A 19,571-nucleotide genomic window follows, 5' to 3' on the forward strand; every position below is an offset into this window, starting at 1 on the left:
GGAAAACAAGTTCAATGTCCATCAATAAGAGAATGGATAGCTCACGGTGTAGTCATGCAATGAAACGTTATAGAGCTGTGGAAATGAATGAATTAGAACCTCACATCTCAGCATATCTGCATGCCAAAACAGAATTAAGTGAAAAAAGTAAGTTGCAGGGGAATAAACAGTATGTATAATGACATTTATGTAAAGTTTTAAATCATGCAAAGTAATACTTCATGTTACTTAGGGATAGATATATATGTAACAAAAACATTAAGAACGAATGAGAAATGCTGAATTCAGGATACAATTTACTTGTGGAGGGAGGAGGAGTTCATTAGAAAGTAGGGAGTAGACATTCCAGAAGAAGGAGCAGCATACACAATAAACTGAGTCATGCAACAGTTTGGTATTTATAGGAATCAGTAAAGATTTAATGTTGCTAAATCATAAAGTGAAAGCAGGGTGGGGAGGTGACAGCAGTAGGAAGATAATGAGATCAAGGTGCACAGAAGCCCAGGAATACTTGTCTAATTTGACTTTTTCCAATAGACTATGGAGAGCCAGGAATGACTTCTGGATAGAACGCTTTGGCAGCAGTAACGAAGAGTAAATTGGACTGGTGAAGTCAGAAGGGTAAGTTGGGCATCTGTTGCCATGATTCTATTAAGAGATGATGAGCACCTGAAACTAACCAACGGCAGTGTGACAAGAAGGGAGAGTCTGCTCAAGAGAAACTTGCACAGCTACCAGGAGACAAGCCCAGCAACAGGAAAATGGGTGGGATAGTGTACAGCAGTGAAACAAGTGACACCTACGTGCAACGGCTTGGATGGATCCTCCAAGTGTTGAGTGAAACAAGTTCCAGAATACTGCACAGAGAAAGATTTAACTCTTAGGAAATTCAAAAATAAACGTTTTTTTAGCTACACAGCTGTGTGATAAAGATTTATATACAAAAGGAAATGAGGACAAGCCGGGGCAGTGATTTCTCTTTAGGAGATGGGGAATGAGATGAGGTGAGGTTGTATACGTGTGTGTTTGTACACACGCTTATACTGAAGGAGGCGAGACAAAAAATCATTTACGGACGAATGACGACAACGTATCATGACCAAGGCTTCGGCTTACTCTAACTCTGTACATTAAAGACCCTAACAAGGGAAAGACGTTTAAAGGAGATTACGTATTTCTCAGACACTCTGAAGGAAGAATCCAGAGGTTTCCAGGTTTTTTCTTTCTCAGTCGGTTTGAGATTCACTCACCCCAGGTGACCCGCCGCACCCGTTCTCCCTGACCCCGAACGAGTACGGGAAAGCACCCGGCCGAAGAACACGGGTACCGAGAGGGGCGAGCCCCGGAAAAGTCGAGAGAAGGGGGCGGGGCTAAAGGCCCTCTCTGGAAGTGGGGCGATCCGCGCAACCGCAATAGCGCGCTTTGCCGCCATGGCGCCGGCGCCGTCCAGTCAGTCGCCGGTGGTGGCGGAGACTTCCCCTCAGGAAGCCGAGTCTCCGCCTCCTCCTCTAACCCCGCCTGCTCGGCGGCGGAGGCGGCGGTGGCGGCAGCGCCTGTCCCTGCCTCTCCGCCACCTCCACCCCGGCCTATTCCCCGGCCGGCGGCGTTGGCGGGGAGGGGGAACAGTAGTTGTAGACGCCCGCCCCTGCCTCAGAGAAGGTGAGTTCCCGCCCCGGCGGCGGGGGCGGCCCGGTCTTCAGCCCCTCAACTCCGCGGCCCAGGGACGGCTGTGCGCGCCCCGAATGTGCGCCATGGCCGGCCGGGTCGAGGGCCGGAGTCCGTCCGCGTCCCTCACCACCCGCCGCTCCTGGAAAGGGGCGCCACGGCCCTCAGGTGGAGCGCGGAGGGGAGAGAGACGCCTCAGCACGCCCAGGAGGCTGAGGGTTGAAGGGGCAGAGAGGTGGCCAGGTAGAAGCCGACCTGGGACTGTCAGGGAAAGGGTAGCGGGATTGATGAGGAAGTTCCGAGATGAGGAGAGAAAGAGCCGGAGACGCGCGAGCGTGGAGACCTCGGCTGGGTGCCATTCAACATCCGGGAAAGTAGGTACTTAGGCAGAAGTGGAGTCAGGACTTCGCCGAGAAGCAGGAAGTACCCCGAGAGGTTAAAACTGCGGGGGGCCTGAGGGAGGAGAAGAGGGGCAAGAGTTGTGAGACGCCTCTTTGGAGAGTTTTTCTAGGCTTTTTGAGGGAAACACCCTGAAAAACAGCTTCTTAGATTTATAGGCCTCTTGTTAGTGGTCAGAGTTGAGTACGGACCTACCAGTGTCCAAGACAGCAAAGCGGCCATTAATGAGAGCGTTGAAAAACAAATTTTATTCAGAAACTGCCCACACAGTAGGGGAAGGAGCTGAGCGCCGTTCTTATTTGCTCAGAGCTGACTGGGAGTTTAAAGGGAAAATGAGGGACTGGAGGAAAGGTGGAAGAGGAGTCAGGGAAGTTAAGTTACAAAGGGTTGTTCCTTGTGAATGCTGTTAAGCCAGCAGCGTCTGTTGGCTGGCACGGAAGGAAGTTAGGATTCTGTCCTCCCGCAGCCACTGGGGGACCCGACTTTGGCCTCTCCTTCCTGGTGATGACACTTGAAAAGAATGGCTTCCAGGTCTTTGAGAAGGACGCTTCTGAGTTGGAGGAGGTACACATCCGTCTCAGAGACTGGAAGCATCCACAGTCCAAAGCCCTTTTTGGTTAAGCACTCTCAAAAAGAGAGGTTGGGGGGCCTGTCATCAGGTGTCGGTTCTAAAAACAGTACATGTATTTTGACAGCCCTGAGCTTTTTCTAGCAGGAGCTCCAGAGGGGGCTGGTCATCCCAGGGGTTCAGCCTTAAGCTGCTGGAGGCCATGCTAAAATTTGGGCAAGTGTTCCTTGCAGGAGTTTGGAAGGAGTGTTTCTGCCCCAAGTTTTCACAGTTCTCACCAACACGTTTCCCCTAACACAAAAAGCTTTTTCTTAATCATCTCAACCTAACAGATGTTTGAGTTCTTACAAGTACTTTATGCCTGTGAACAGCCTGCTTGTTCCGAACGAGGAGGTAAGGCTGTAAGGCAGTTTTGGAGAGGATTCTAGATGGTGGAGCTTGATCACATTGCAGATCTCAGTGAAACATTTAACCATCTTCATTTTCATAATTTTTAGTATTTGCTGGGTTGCCTTATGTTGCTTTTTGTCTCCAGAATGAAAGATGGTGAAAGCCAAAATATTATAGAATAATTTAGTTTCCTTTTTTCTGGAGAGACATCAGTAAATAACCTCGTGAAAATAATTTCGTTTTCACCTTCTTTCTTGATATATTCTACTTTTCTGTGCTATTCCATAATCTTACATATTTCACTTTGATGGAATGGCAAGGTAAAAAAAAAAAAAGAAGAAGAATAAAAAGTATACATTTCTTAAAATATTTTTATAAGCACCTTATATAAATTCCATACACTAAAAATGGAATTTTTCATTGCAACCAAATGCTGTTCTATTAAATGTCTCTTAGTGAAGGCAACCTTTGGAAGACTAGATTTAGTGTCTTCAGTCAGCCTAGGTTATGACATCTGAGATTTTTAAAAATCTGGATTTGTTTTCATACCAAACTTACTGTCTCTTACCAACAAGTAAGCCTAAGCAGTTTATAGGTGTCAAGGCTACAGTTCAATTTGGCTCTCATACCCAGATCACAGAAGACCTAGAAATAGTTTCTCATGGAAAAACAGTTTTTGCCAGATGACATTTTGTGTGTGTGTGTGATGACTTTGAATGTGTGCAGTTACTTTATACAGCGTCAGTTCACACAATGCTAGCAGTAACCTTTCCATGCAACTTAAAGGTGGCATAATGAGAATACTGGAATAGGATCTTAACAAGTAATAGGTTGTAGTGTTAGTTTGCCCATTAGCTGTATGAACTCAGTAAGTCCCAAACTTTTCTTTCAAACTCAAAGTCCCAAATTTCTTTTTTGAGTTTTGTCATCTGTTGGGAGAGAGAATTGGATTAGCCCAATTGAGTGGGTCTCAGCCAGGGGTTATTTTGCACCCACACCCCAGAAGACATTTGGCACTTTCTGGAGACATTTTAGTTACCACCACTGGGGAAGAAAGGGCATAGTGAGCATAGGAGTTACTTGCCATCTATTTGATATAGGGCAGAGATGTTGCAGACATCTTGAAATGGACAGGGCCGTCTCACCTCCACCCCAGCAAAGGATTCTCCTACCCAAGATGTCAGTAGTGGCAAGGTTGAGGACCTCTGCACCAACTAACTCTGAGGTCCTTGACAGCATTAAAATTATGAACTGACTTTACAGTTCTATATTGATATTCTTGATTTGGCGGTGTACTAGAACAGCAGTTCATAAAACATGAAACTTCAACCTATAGTGGTTATCAGATGACATTCAAAAGAGTGATGAACTCTTGAGTTAAGACTGAGACCATTCACTAGGATTTGGAAAGATACAATTCGTCACCTAAAAAATTACCTCATGTCACTTTATTTTGGGTAAATATCCTCATTAACTGTTCAGTTAAGTGCTATCTAACAAATGACTAATATTTGGTATATTATACTTTTTAGAATAATGATAGGAATCAGTACTTTTTAAAAAAGATTTTATTTGGTTTATTTGACAGAGCACACAGGTAGGGAGAGCAGTAGGAAGAGGGAGAAGCAGGCTTGCTGCTGAGCAGGGAACCCAAGGCTTCAAAGGCTTAAGCCTTAGGGCTAGATCCTAAGGACAGATGCTTAAGGAGCCACCTAGGCACCCTGAGGCAATGTATGTTTAGTTGAGATACTTGTAAAAGCCCTAAATAATTGCCAGTCAAGATAGTGCATAGACAAGAAGTAGGAAAAAAATCTGTTGCTTGTTACTTATCCAGTATTTTTTTCTTAAAAGACATAAGATTCATCCAAAAGGTATGAAAGAGTTATCATGTATCCAGTTACTAAAATTCCAGTCACTTTCAAGATCCTGATAGGACAATTAAAACTGATTTGAAGAACATCTTATTCATTTTCACCTATAGCTGTAACACTCCTAAGGGGAGCTCTTCTGTATTGGACTTGATAATGAACAGATGTAAGGATTAAATATTGGCAAGTAGGAAATGTACACAAGGTATAAGATTACAAATAGGAAATTGAGAAATTAAACTCAGTCACCAAAAAATAATACCACATGACCAGACTTACATGAAAAGAAATATACATAGAATTTATGGTGAAGTTGTCATAAGATTTTCTAGGACACTGTAATTCATTCAGTGATGTTCTTCAAATATTTTTGACAGAAAAATTTTCACCTGGTAGTGATATTCCTGAGGGATCAGTAAAAACAACACTGCAACAAACAATTCTTGCTTATTTGCTTCTCTTTAAGAAAAAAAATTAAATGGACTCAGTTTTAGAATAAAGGATATTTTTGACTCCTTATTGAATCATTAACCCATTTACATAGCACTTGCCTAAGTGTTTTCCTTTGTTTTCATGATACTAAGCAGAGATCTGGATCAAATGACAAAATCTAGCTAATAGCTAACATGTTGACATTTATTCAGAAAACATTTATTGAGCTCCTGCTACGTACCAGTTTTCTGCTCAGTACAAGGATATATAGATAATTAGGTACAGCCCTTTTAAAGAGGTTGGTAGTAGTAATGTTTGTTAGTGAAATTAGAAAAAGAAAGAAAAATGGAGAAAAACACAGTGTTTCTTTTAAACACTAAAGTTCATTTATCTCTCAGGGCATCTGGGTGGCTCAGTGGGTTAAAGCCTCTGCCTTCTGCTCAGGTCATGGTCCTGGGGTCCTGGAATCTAGCCCCGCATCGCTTCCCGCCCTCTCTCTCTGCCTACTTGTGATCTCTGTCAAATAAATAAGTAAAATCTTTAAAAATAATAATAATAAAATAAACAAGTTTATTTCTCTCTCAAATTACAGTAAAGGTAAGTGCTCCAGACCTGGCATGGCTGCTTTGCCATTTCTGACATTAACAACTTCCATCTGTGAGTCTGAAATGGCTGCAGAGGAAATACAGGATAGTAGTGTAAGGCAGTCAAATTCTCCTTGGTGGGTGGGAGAGACAGGTTAATAAACAGCCTCTAAAATGGGTAAGAGATAGCAGGCTAAGCACATTGAAGAAAGTGCAGGTGTAAATGTAGATCAGCCAGGACTCCTGGAATAATCAGAAGTCGTTCATTGTTTTATGTGAATCTGTGCTCTGCTCAAGATGTATTTGCTACATACACACCAGAGCATGTTATGTTGTAAATCTAAAACTGACGGCTGGATAGAATGGTTGGGGAGGAAGATGTCTGGAGAGACACTAATGATTATTTGTGATTTTCAGGTTTGTTGCCTTTATTAGCTGTCCATATATGAGAATAGTGACTAAGCATGTTAAAACAACTAACAAGATTTCCCCTACTATATTCATTAAATATACATTAGGACATGTGCATTGGGGTTTTTCCCCTCTTAAAGACCCATTCACATTTACCAGCCCTTTGGAAGGAATGGAATCCATTTGGTGGCATTCTGATGAAGGATGTCTGCCTTGGGTCCAGGTCAAATTAACTTCACAAGCATGATCCTTGAGCTAGCTAGCCATAGAGTCCTTAATGTTTATTGGTGTTAAAAGACTTAGTTTAGATATAAAGACATAAATGTTGTATTAAATGTGTTAACTATTAAATGTGAGATACTCCCAGTTAAGGATTTTGTTAATTTTTTGGTATTTTATCATTGGAAATATACCATAGTAGTAAACCCTTAGTTATTTTTGTGATTGTTGTGTTAGTGTAAAATAGCTAGAGCCTAACAAACTCCTACATCAGATACTAATCTCATTTCCTGAAAAGGCAAGGTTAATAACCAACATAGCTAAGAGTATGATGGTGACAGGTACAGGGCTGCATCTATCTATTTCTTTCTTTCCTTTCTTTCTTTTTTCTTTCTCTCTCTCTCTCTCTCTCTCTGTCTCTCTGTCTTTCTTTCCTTCTTTCTTTTTTAAGATTTTATTTATTTATTAGAACAAGCAAGGGGAAGAGGAGAGGGAACAGACACCCCGCTGAGCAGGGAGCCTGATCCAGGGCTTTAATCCGGATCCGGAGACTGACCTGAGCCAAAGGCAGATGCTTAATCAACGGAGCCATCCAGGCTCCCCATAGGGCTGCATTTGTACTACAATTAAGATTTCTAAAGAACACTTAAATAGGAAAATAAATAAATAAAGGTAAAAAATTTGTTGCAAAGACAACAAATAGTTTAAAAGATAGCTAAGGTAATAGTATCAGTTACCTAGTCTAAATTTAATGGATGTTCTGTTTAGTCTTTACTGAGATAGTAGTAATGTTAAAAGATTGCAGAACTCAAGAGCAGGAACAAGGGAAGGATATCCAGTCTTACCACTTTTATTCAGTATTGTACTGGAGGTCCTAGCCTTTACAGTCAGACAAGAAAAGCAAAGGGTGGGATACCTGCGTGGCTCAGTGGGTTAGGTGCTTGCCTTTAGCTCAGGTCATCTTCCCAGAGTCCTGGGATTGAGTCCTGCTTCAGGCTCCCTGCTCTGCAGAGGAGTTTGCTTCTCCCTCTGCCTGCTGCTCCCCCTGCTTGTGTGCTCTCTCTCTTTCTCTCTGACAAGTAAATAAAAATCTTTAAAAGTATATTTTAAAAAAGAAAAACAAAAGGTGTTCAGATTGGTGAGAAAGAAGTAATACTGTCTCTATTTGCAGATGATATGATCATACATGTAGGAAACAGCAAGGAATCTAGGAAAAGGCTACTAGAACAAGTTTAGCAAGGGGGTAAAATTTAAGGCCCATATACAAAATCAATAACATTTTAAATGTTAGCAACAAACATTTAGTAAGTTTAGATTTTAAAAAATAGTATTTACTGCTGCATCCAAAAAAAAAAAAAAAAAAAGCCAAAATACTTTTAGATAGCTTTAACAGAATACAGAGAATGCTACATAACATCTCTAAGAAAAAGATGCAGAGAATGGAAAAATACAAAACATCTCTTAGTGCTTCTTTGTGAATTAGGTTTAAAAGTGTAAGACCATGTTCTTTGGTGTATTTTTTTAAAGGGAAAGAATTGAGCTAAAACTAACCGGATTAACATCCTAATTTTGCCCATTTTTTCTTCAGAGATATTTAATAAACATTTTTTAAGACCTTCATACTGTATGATGTTTAAATGCCATGTCACAACACAAGTGATGTGCTTGTGGGGCATAAACGTTTTATTAGATTTTTTTTAACTTAAATTCACTTGATTTATTCACCAAACCCAAGACTTATTAAAAACATTTTACACAATGCAGAAGTTCAAGTTTTACAATTTCTAAATGGGTGGTTGGAATGTAGCAAATTCTCTCTGACAGTTCTAGAATTTGAGTGGCTCTTAGTTTTTTTATTAAGATATGAAGCTATTTTAGGCAATTTTGAATTAAGAGTAACTCATATTACTCATGTGTTTCATATTTAACACAATAGTTGATATATGATGTATTTATTTAACTTTCACAATGACTTTCCATATTTTTACTGAAATAAAAAAGATCAAACCTCCAGCTACTGAATAACCTACATAGTTTCATTTCTTCAAAATAAAAGATTCCATATTTTTGCTCTTTTCACTATGGTACTTTTCTCGAACTAAATGAACAAGTAAGTAGTACTCTGTGGGTGTTCATCTATAACTAGGCTTGTGGTGTATGTGCAGTATAAATAGGAACTCAAGATTTCAGAATTTTCCTAGATTTGTTCCAAAAATACTAGAAGGTATGTCTTAAAAAAATACTCAAGATGGGACCTAATACAGCCTATAAATGGTAAAATTAGCTTGTATCCTAGGTGTTTCTGCCTGATACTCCATACCCTTTTGAGTATTGTACATGACACACATTAACAATTTAAACTGAAATCTTCAAAGAATTGGTTCAAAATTAGAACAATCGCAAAGGACAGTGATCAAGTCTAATCTTCTGTTTTCATTTTTATTATTATTTTTTAAAAGATTTGTTTACTACAGGGGTGCCTGGGTGCCTCAGTTGGTGAAGCACCTGCCTTTGGCTCAGGTCATGATCCAGGGTCCTGGGATCAAGCTGGAGGACAACCTCCCTGCTCAGTGGGGAGTCTCTTTCCCCTCTGCCTCTGCCCCTCTCCCTGCTCGTGCTCTCTCATGTTCTCTCTCTCTCTCTCTTAAATAGATAAAATCTTTTTTAAAAAATAAAGATTTATTTATTTGAGAGGGAGAGAGCAGGGGGAGGGGCAGAAGGAGAGAGAGAATCCTAAGCAGCCGGGAGCCTGACTCGGAGCTCAATTTCATGACCCCAAGATCATGACCTGAGCTGAAATCAGGAGTCAGACGCTTAATCAATTGAGCACCAGGTGCCCCCTCAGTTTTCATTTTTAAGAAGTCCCTCTGAAACATGAGTTAGCTTGAAATAAAAAGATTTAGGTACTCCTGACAGGCACTCTTGCTCTGTTTACATATAATCTTTCCTTTATTTGGTTTTATGTAGTTATGAGAATAATTGAGTGGGAGAATATTTCACTATGTCAGTTAAATAGATGAAATCCTGAGGATTAATAAAAGTAGCTCATTGATTCAGCACCTACCTTGTGCCATATACTCCTCTAAGGATTGTATATGTATTCATTTCCTTAAGGCTCACAACAGCTCTTTGAGGCATATATTATATCCTTATTTTAGAGATGAGGAACTTGAAGCACGAAAAGGTTGAGAATTTAACCAAGCTTACATAGCTAAGAAGTGCCAGCACTGACTCCAGAGTCCCTATGTCTGGCCCTAGGAGCAATGAGATTAAGTGACATAATTTGGCAGTAGTTCTGTGTAGATAAGTTGGCCTTTGTTAGGTGAATGATTTTTCTGGAAATAAACTCAACATTTAAAAATCTAGTTGAGGGTGCCTGAGTGGCTCAGAGGGTTAAAGCCTCTGCCTTCGGCTCAGGTCATGATCTCAGGGTCCTGGGATCGAGTCTCGCATCGGGCTCTCTGCTCAGCAGGGAGCCTGCTTCCTCCTCTCTCTCTCTGCCTGCCTCTCTGCCTACTTGTGATCTTTCTCTGTCAAAGAACTAAATAAAATCTTTAAAAATCTAGTTGAACAAATTAAGGCAAAATTACTCCTTTTTCCAAAACATCTGTTAAAGATCCTTAAGCTCCTCTGGCACACTTTATTGAGATGCACTTTACTGTCTGCGGCCATACCACCCTGAACACACCCAGTCTCACCTGATCTTGGAAGCTAAGCAGGGTCCAGCCTGGTTAGTACTTGGATGGGAGATACACTTAAAATATACACATATTTGAAGTATACAAGAAAATGAGTTTTTGACAGGTGTATACTCCCAAGCAACCATTGTAAACAAAACACCAATAACCTCTGTTAACATCAAAAGTTTTCTCTGGCCTCTTTATAATCCATCCCACCCTCTACTCTTGTTCCCAACAACCACTAATCTGCTTTCTCTCACTATAGATTGGTTTATATGTCTAGAACTTTTTACAAATATAGAATCATGCAGTAGGTACTCTTGTGTATTACACTAAGCATGATTTTGAGATTCATCCATATTATCTATATATTGCTGTTTTGTTTCTTTTTGTTGCAGAATAAATATATTGTATAGATAAACCGTATTTTGTTTATCAGCCTATTGGCAGACATTAGGATTGTTTCAATTTGGGGCTATTACAAATACATCTGCTATGAACATTCATGTACAGGTCTTTGTGTGGATGTATGTTTTCATTTCTCTTGGACTAATACATACAGGCAAAATGGCTGGGTCATATGGTAGATGTTTAAAGAAATTACCAAACTGCTTTGTAAACTTGTAGCATTTTAAATTCTAGCTAGTAACATATGAGAAGTCTGGTTGTTCAGCATCCTTACCAACATTAGGTATTTTCAGTCCTATTAATTTTAATGATTTCCAGTGATGGTGTAGGGTTTCAAGTCATCTTTATATACATAAATTATTTTTTGAGATGCCCAAATCTTTTGCCCATTTTAATTTGAATTTGTCTTATTGAGTCATAAAAGTTCTTTATGTATTCTAGATATAAGTCCTTCATCTGATATGTGAGTTGGAAATATTTTCTCCTAGTTTATAGCTTGCTTTTCATTTTAACTTTGGAGTCATATGTAATTAAGTTACATACCTTAAAACAACTCAAATAATTCAGAGAGATATATAATAAACATGTTTAAATATTCATCGTTTCTAAAGTGTTTCTGATTTACAGTTCTTAAACTCAAATTTTTTAAAAGATTTTATTTATTTATTTGAGAGAGAGCACATGAGCACTGGGGAAGTGGAGAGGGAGAGGGAAAAGCAGGTTCCTCTCTGAACAGGGAACCTGACACAGGGCTCGATCCCTGATGCTTAACCAACTGAGCCACCCAAGCATCCCAAACTCATAATATTTAAGCAAACCTTTTTAATCTATATGCTAGTACTAAAAATTAAGCTTAATATGAAGATACTCTGTAGAACATTTAAATTAAATTTTTATAGAGCTTTCAGTTACAAAGTAATGCTTTTGCAGAAATTAAAACAATACAGACATGTTCAGAGAGCAAAATATTAAGTATTGTGTATTGCTTCTTTCCTAAACCCATTTCCCAAATCCCATTAAGTTTAGTGTATATCTTTTCTGATTTTTTTCCTATGGATATTGCAATATACAAGATCAGACTGTCAGATCAAACTAACACAAATCAGTAATATTACCTAGTATCAACATTTACTAAGTATTTCAAGGATACAAGGGACCACGCAACTCTATTAAAGAAGCGGAGATATCTAGGACATGAAAGATGGCTCCGCAAACCATGTTTTCCTACATTGGTCATTCATCTCTGGCCCAAAATAACATGAGATTTCTAAATGAGGGTCACCTCAGCCAATGGGAGTATTTAAATTATGAATCATCTCCATTTTATACCTCCTAGCTTACGTGACATTCTTCAGAAAGCTATGCCTCATTAATCCTGAATTTATTTACTATAGATAATCCTTAGCCAGGGACATCTTGCTAAGGACATGTCAAATATAAGTTCCCTTTCTCCTAGCTAATATCATTGGTCTCTTCAGTCAGAGGTCCAGAAGTCACCTACCTTCTACCCTCTCCCCCAGCCCCAGGAAAGGAAGTAAATGGGTTGTAGAGCGGTTCTTTTAACTCCTCCTTACAATAAACATATATGAATATGTTTAGGTTTTTTTGGTTCTGTATGTTGGGTGTTTTTACACTAAAATTGGATTTAAGATTAATTAATAGATAGGTAAATAGGTGGTATCATTTTCCCCCTTAATATATAATGGACATTTCTCCTAGACTGTACATTCATTTAAATGGCTACATAGGAAGTACAATTTTGATGTTCCAATTTTTGATAATCACATTTATAAATGACTAAATTTCCATAAAATAAATTTCAGCTGTTAAGAACTTCTATTTTTTTTTAAGATTTTTTATTTATTTATTTGACAGAGAGAGATCACAAGTAGGCAGAGAGGCAGACAGAGAGAGAGAGGAGGAAGCAGGCTCCCTGCTGAGCAGAGAGCCCAATGCGGGACTCGATCCCAGGACCCTGAGATCATGACCTGAGCTGAAGGCAGTGGCTTAACCCACTGAGCCACCCAGGCGCCCCTAAGAACTTTTAGATAGTAACATAGACCTCAAGTATAAATGTGGTCATTTTGGTACAGATTATTTATTCTGGTGAGAAAGGCTTCGAACAAAAGTTCTGGAAATTAATATGTGAACATGACTATAGTTTTGAGTGGCTTATCTGAGCCTGGTTTAGTGAGCCTTGCTTGTGATCATGTTTGTCCCAACTGTGGAGGACTGTTTCCCGTCACAGGTAAAGTGATTTGTGGTTCCTCTGTGTGATTCCCAAATGACATTAGGGGTATAGCTAGAATCAGAGACTATCTTAAAACAAACTGCATGCTTTGAAATTGTCTACTGTAAAACACAAAAATGCCAAGGCCAGATTTCTTAGTCCAACCTTTTTTTTTTTTAAAAGATTTATTTATTTGAGAGAGAGTGAGTGTGTGAGAAAGAGCATGAGAGGGGAGAAGGTCAGAGGAAGAAGCAGACTCCCCATGGAGCTGGGAGCCCTATGTGGGACTCGATCCCAACACTCCGGGATCATAACCTGAGCCCAAGGCAGTCACCTAACCAACTGAGCCACCCGGGTGCCCCCCCTTAGTCCTATCTTTCAATAAAGTCCAGACTGGTGACCCAGTAACTTCTCTTTTAGAATGGTATTTTCTGGACTAAATAAAAATATATTACCATATTAAAGATTAGAGGCTTACTAAATGTTTTCATACTAAAATTTCATTCTAATTAGCAAAAAAGCTAGTATGTAGCCTTGCAAGCATCCAGGAAATTAAAATTTGAGATGGTATATGAAATGATGTCTATTTAAAGATCGAAAATATTACCTTTAATGTATCTTTAATGTAATTTCTATCTTACCCCCCCCTTTATTTTATTCATAGGTACCACATTGAATGAACAAATATTGAACTTTCCCGGTTCCCCTTATAAAAGGAGTATAGGGAGTAGGGATATAGTTTGAATTGCAAAGCATTTCACATTATGAGGTAGGTAGAAAATAGTGATCTTCTAGATCACAGGATTATTTCTATGAAGCTGACTTACTTGGAAGCGAGCAAAATGCTTCTTACACTCTTAGTTCAGACTAAATAAACTAAAAATCATGAATGTCTATCTGCAAATTTGGATGTGGAAAATTGGGGTCACTTTATTCTAAAACAAAATATTATTTATTTTTCAGGGGTAAAATACATGCTCAAAGAGTTAGCCTAACTTTTAGACTTATAGGAAGTAAGATGATAAGAAATGGGAGATGTGTGAATTTTCAGATGATGGATCTATGTTGATGGTGTAATTCTAAACTTTGAACTATTTAATTTTTATAACAAGATTGCAGTTGGCTTCAGATGACTGGGAGCAGAGTATTAGACAAAAATCGATTTGGGGATCTCTGCATTGTGTTTTTAGCTTCCTGGTTGTTGCACAGTCTCTCCATGTGGGGAAAGTTCATGCTAGAAAACTGAAGCAATTAATGGGTGACTATGATCAGATTTCTTCACCAAGTTCTCAGCCTGAGAAGGGTAAGTTCCGATTCACCTCTTTATTGATCTCTGCATGATCTGTGGACTGTGGGGACACTTTTCTCACTTGTCATGCCTTCAGGGTTCATCCGTGTTGTACTGTGTATCAGCACTCCATTCCTTTTCTCCATTGTATGAAGATACCGTGCCTTACTTATTCCTTCAGCAGTAATGGACATTGAGTTGTTTCTACGTTTTAGCTCTTATGAATATTGCTGCTGTGAACATTGGTGTTAAGTTTTTGTGTGAACAAAGGCTTTCAGTTCTCTGGATTGTGTACTTAGGAATGAAATTGCTGGATCATACAGCAACACTGTTTAATGTTTGAGGAATTGCCATATTGTTTTTCTTTCTCTTAATTTTTTTAATTAGGAAATATTTCCAGTGGTTATTCATAAAAGTATTCATCAAAACAGAAAAAGTAGATTTACAGAGCTATGTATCAATAAGAAGACAAGAAAGAAATGAAATATTCAAGAGATAGAGATATCTTGAGAAGTTTCAAAAGAATACATACCAGGCTAAAAAATCTACAGTTACACTATGGTTGCACAACAGGTTATATTCATTCCTACATTTTCCTCAATAAGGTCTTCCTTATATTTGCCTTTCTGTTTTCCAGCTTGTCAAAATTTGGCCTTTCGTTTAAGAATTTTTTTCTGATCTTTGTCCATTTTTAGCCTGGTGATAACCACCTTGCTTGGGTGAATGTCCACATGGACAGTTGTGCCATTAGCTTTCTCACATTGTACACACTTAATGTAGATGACCTATTTCTTTCTGTACACCTGGACAGCCTTGCTGATTTGTTGACCTTTATAGTGTCTTCAAACCACCTGGACCTCATCAGGTGGTTGGGCATGGAGCAGAGGTACTTTCCCCACAGCTTGTTGGAGAGTGGGGATGACAGGATCTTCCTGCACACGTGCAAGGGGGCACTGAAGTGGCATTTGGGGTTTCTGCTGCTGTCTGAGATCACAAAGGGGTTGAACTTCCTGGTGACCATCTACCTGGCTCCGGGTAGGCTCAGACCTGTGTGCACAGGGCCAGAAGTCCAGATTATTTTTCAAAATAACCGTGTGCTTTACATCCCCACAAGCAATGAATGAATTTACCAATTTTCCACATCCTTGCAGACACTTAATGTCATCTGCCTTTTTTTTATTTTAGCCATCTTTGTGGGTACGAAGCATCAGAAATTTTTAAACATAAAAGTAGAGAAAATAGGATAGTGAGCCTTCATATACCCATCATCCAGTTTCAACAGTTATCAACATCTTTTTAATCTTGTTAGTGACTTTGTAAAAGCAGGTTTATAGAAGTATAGTTAACATATAATAAACCATATTTATTTTTTTTAACCATACATATTTAAAATATAAAATTTGATGGGTTTTGACAGATGTATATACCTTCAAATGATCAATATAGTAAACATATATCCAGACCCCAAAAGATACCATTTATAATCATCCCACCCACCCCTTCCTGCCTGATCCCCAGGCAAACACTGTTACTATAGATTAGTTTACATTTACTATAGATTAGTTTACATTTTCTAGAGTTTTATTTAATGGAAACATATGTGTGTATATTATGTACAATATATTATGTACAAAGTTTAGAATTATACCATCAACATAGATCCATGTGTACATATACATATGTATATAATATATATGTACAACATAATTATTTTGAGATTCATCCATATTGCTGACTGTATCAGTAGTTCATTCCTTTTTATCACTGATAATAAATCATTGTATGGATATACCACTATTTGATAGTTCCATTTACCTGTCGATCATCATTTTGGTGTTTTCCTTTCTGGGGATATTACAAATAAAATTGCTATGAATATTCATGTATCAGTCTTTGTATGGATGTATATTTCCTTTTCTTTCCAGGGAGGTATCTAGGAATGGACTAACTAGATCATACAGTAGGTAAATGTTTAAATTCCTCAGAAACTACCAAACTCTTGTTAGTGGTTGTACCATTTTACATCACTAACTAGCAACGTATGAGAATTCTAGCTGTTCCACATCCTCACCAACACAGATAATGTTATTCTTTTGATCTCAGTCATTCTAGTGAGTGCTCATACTGGTATCTCATTTTGATTTTAATGACATTGACTTGATGACTTATGGTATCTTTTCATGTGCTCATTGGCTATTTGTATATATTCTTTTCTGAGGTGTCTATTCAAATCTTTTACCTATATTTAATCAAATATTTGTTAAATTGTTTTCTTCTAGTTAGAATTTTTATACTATTTAAGTTGAATAGGAGCTAAATTTTCTGACTCACCAAATGAGGCTTCATTTAAACATTGTTTTTAATCTCAAGTTTCCAGAAAAGATAACTGATCATTAATGACTCTAGAGTGCTATTGTCAGGCTTATTTCTGTTGAAGGGAAGAAATACACTCTTCTGCATGGATTATGCAGCCTCCTAATTTTTGGAGACAGAGTAAGTCACCAAAAATATCTAGGGCATTATCATCTTGTAGTAAGTGTTTTCTGAATTTGAGGGAGGGGAAAGAAATAAATCAGGAATAGTGCTGCCCCCACCAAAAGAATCAAACATGCCAACAAAAAAACTAGTGTATCTACTTTATATTTCTTCTGAAACTTTTCTCTGTGTCAGTCTGACACTGTCTCAGCTTTCACCTCCATTTCCTCCCTTAACCCTCCCACCAGTACTTTATATTAGAAAACAAAGCAGAAGACATTCTAGAATGCTCTCTTCACCAATCAGAAGTAATAGAATGAAATCCAAGCCCTATATAGAAGGTACAGAACTCTGTTCCCTCATCTTCTCTCATGCCGTATACAAAAGAGTAGTTTCTTCTCATAGGTGAATTTCTAGTTTCCAGCATTCCCAAACTATTTTGTAAACATTAAGTCTTATAGTACTCTAGTCAGGTAAGTATGTATGTTTATTTTATTTTGTTTGAGTAAAAGGAAGAGTTTAGAAATTAAATTACTTCTATATGGTTCTATTAATTCTCTTAGAAAACAATATACAAGAAATTTATTAAATCAGAACTTTAGAAAATATATGAGCACTTGATCAGGCCACTTGTCAGGAATGTGTAGTCTTTATCTACACATTCCTATATGTCTTAAATTTTTAGCTATACAACAGAACCCTATATTCCATCTCCTTTCTGCCTTCATCCCACGTCTGAGAAAGAAAAAGCTACTTCTGAGTGGTCTAGGAGATATTTGACTACCCTTTTATTTTTTAAGATTTTGTTTATTTATTTGAGAGAGAGAACACGAGAAGGGGAGGATCAAAGGGAGAAGCCGAGTCACTGCTGAGCAGGGAGCCCGAAGCAGGACTTGATCCTGGGACTCCAGGATCGTGATCCAAGCCAAAGGCAGTCACCCAACCACTGAGCTACCCAGGCACCCAATATTTGACTATCGTATTGCACCTTTTTGACATATAATTTCATGGTATTTAACTTATACCAAATTCAGTTTTAATTTGTTTGGGCTTCTTTGTTTTGTTTTTTGAAGCTCTCTTCAAGAGCAAAGGAGATATTTAGAATAAAATAATCTAGTAAGAAGAATTTTCTCCCATCTTCTCTACAGAGAAACCCTTGGTCTCAACCTAATGAAGCATTCAAAGAAGACATATGATTCTTTTCAAGATGAACTTGAAGATTATATCAAAGTGCAGAAAGCCAGAGGCTTAGAGCCAAAGACTTGTTTCAGAAAGATGAGAGACAACTGTTTGGAAACCTGTGGATACAGAGAAGAGGCAGATTGCCGACCAAGGTATAGAATGTTTGATCAAAGACTCTCTTCTGAAACCAGGCAGACCTACCCAAGATCATGCCCTAGTTCACAAAAAGTGGAAACCCGCTTACCTCAGTGGCTACCAGCTCATGACAGCAGGCTAAGACTAGACTCCCTGAGCTACTGTCAATTCACAAGGGACTATTTCTCAGAGAAACCAGGGCCCCTGAACCTTAGTCAGCAAGAGTATAACTATAACTCATACAGTGTAGAATCTGGAGTTCACAATCGCCTCTCCTCAGCAAACCGTGCCAGTGGCCATCCAGCCCATCATAAACGGCTACATCAGAAGGGAAAAAGGCACCTGGAAGAAGGCAGAGAAAAACCAGAGGAGGAGCGGCCCAAGCATAAGAGAAAAAAAGGTTGCGAGGAAATAGATTTAGATAAACAGAAGAACTTCCAAACCAGCAAAACACAGATGGAAGCAGACAGGATCAGCACAGGGAAGCTTAAGAATCGAAAGGAGAAAAAAAGCCGAGATGGAGCCTCTAAGAAAGAGGAACGGAAGCGGAGAAAAGAGAAAAAGGAACAAGGTAAAGAGAGAACAGAGGAGGAGATGCTTTGGGACCAGTCTATCCTCGGATTTTGAAGCTCCTGGGTTGGTTCTCCTGAGGTTAAATTGAAAAAATAGCTGAGGGGCCTGGTTTTCTGATGTTCATGTTCTTACCAATTTTTTCATGTGAGCAGGTACTTGAACTTCTAACAACAGGCAGTGAACAGGAAGTATTTAATATGCTTACTCTCCATCACGGAAATTACTTTTCCTCATTTTCTAAATGCATCCTTACATTTTTCGTGTATAAGGTGTAATTTCCCTTAATGAGAGTGGCTCTGCTTTTACTCATCAAATTGCTATGATAGTAGAAGTATTATTCCCTTGGGAGGTCATTTACTTTAAATTGGAGTGTATTCATAGGCTTTGGAAAATCTGTTTCTTGATTGGGTTTGTTTTAGTTTTGAATGAGGTATATTTATATTCACTAGTTTTCTCTATGATACAATTTAGACTGATTTTTTTTTTCCCTTTTTGATTTAACTTGCAGTGTATTTTCTAGATTGGAAAGTGGAGAATGGAATTCATTATAATAATAATAAGCTAAAGTTACATATAGTTTTTAAAGTTTCAAAGAGTCTTTATGCAAAATCAGTTTATATTCTGGAAATATTTATAATAAAGTGTTCTAATTTCTGCATTTTGTTGTTCTGTGTTGATGATCTGTCCCCATTCAACAATGATTTTCTTGTGGAAGAGAAATAAAACTAAGCAGTTTGTACTTAAGAGGCAAGATCTTTTGGGTAGGTCACACTTTGCAATTGTAAAAATTCTTTACTATACCTTGCTCATTCATATTTAAACCCACTTTTTAGGACAGAAATCTATTATTGATGACAATTTTTCCAAAAAGCTGAAATTGAAGAGAGGAATTCATAAGAAATAAAATGCTAGCAGATTATTCTTTCCTAACCGATGCTTTCATTCTGATAATTCCCTTTTTTATGATAAGTATATCAAATATTTGAACATCAGTATCTTGTAGAAAGAACTATGGCCTGGGAATCTGAATCCCAGAATTCTAATCTCAACTATGACATCAAATT

The 19,571-nt window shown here is 38.4% G+C and overlaps 1 protein-coding gene across 3 annotated transcripts; it reads left to right on the forward strand.

Annotated features, from left to right (window-relative positions):
• Positions 1–1,432: 1,432 nt before the first annotated feature.
• On the forward strand, positions 1,433–19,165 carry KRCC1 (lysine rich coiled-coil 1). 3 transcript variants are annotated; one of them, XM_082743514.1, is made up of 4 exons: positions 1,460–1,659; positions 13,519–13,623; positions 14,045–14,157; positions 17,766–19,165. In XM_082743514.1, the coding sequence occupies exon 4, from the start codon at positions 17,788–17,790 to the stop codon at positions 18,559–18,561; it is 774 nt and encodes a 257-aa protein (XP_082599640.1). In that variant the 5' UTR covers positions 1,460–1,659; positions 13,519–13,623; positions 14,045–14,157; positions 17,766–17,787; the 3' UTR covers positions 18,562–19,165. The 3 variants fall into 3 exon arrangements, with proteins under 3 accessions (XP_082599641.1, XP_082599640.1, XP_082599639.1); XM_082743513.1 differs by lacking the exon at positions 13,519–13,623 and having other exon boundaries at positions 1,519–1,659; XM_082743515.1 differs by lacking the exons at positions 13,519–13,623; positions 14,045–14,157 and having other exon boundaries at positions 1,433–1,659.
• The last annotated feature ends 406 nt before the right edge of the window (positions 19,166–19,571 follow it).

This window comes from Mustela nivalis (genome assembly GCF_964662115.1).
Source record: "Mustela nivalis genome assembly, chromosome: 8".
Classification (NCBI taxonomy): domain Eukaryota; kingdom Metazoa; phylum Chordata; class Mammalia; order Carnivora; family Mustelidae; genus Mustela; species Mustela nivalis.

Coding starts and splice junctions, on each gene's coding strand:
- KRCC1 (XM_082743515.1), top strand. CDS start 17,788: ATGAAGCATTCAAAGAAGACATATGATTCTTTTCAAGATGAACTTGAA.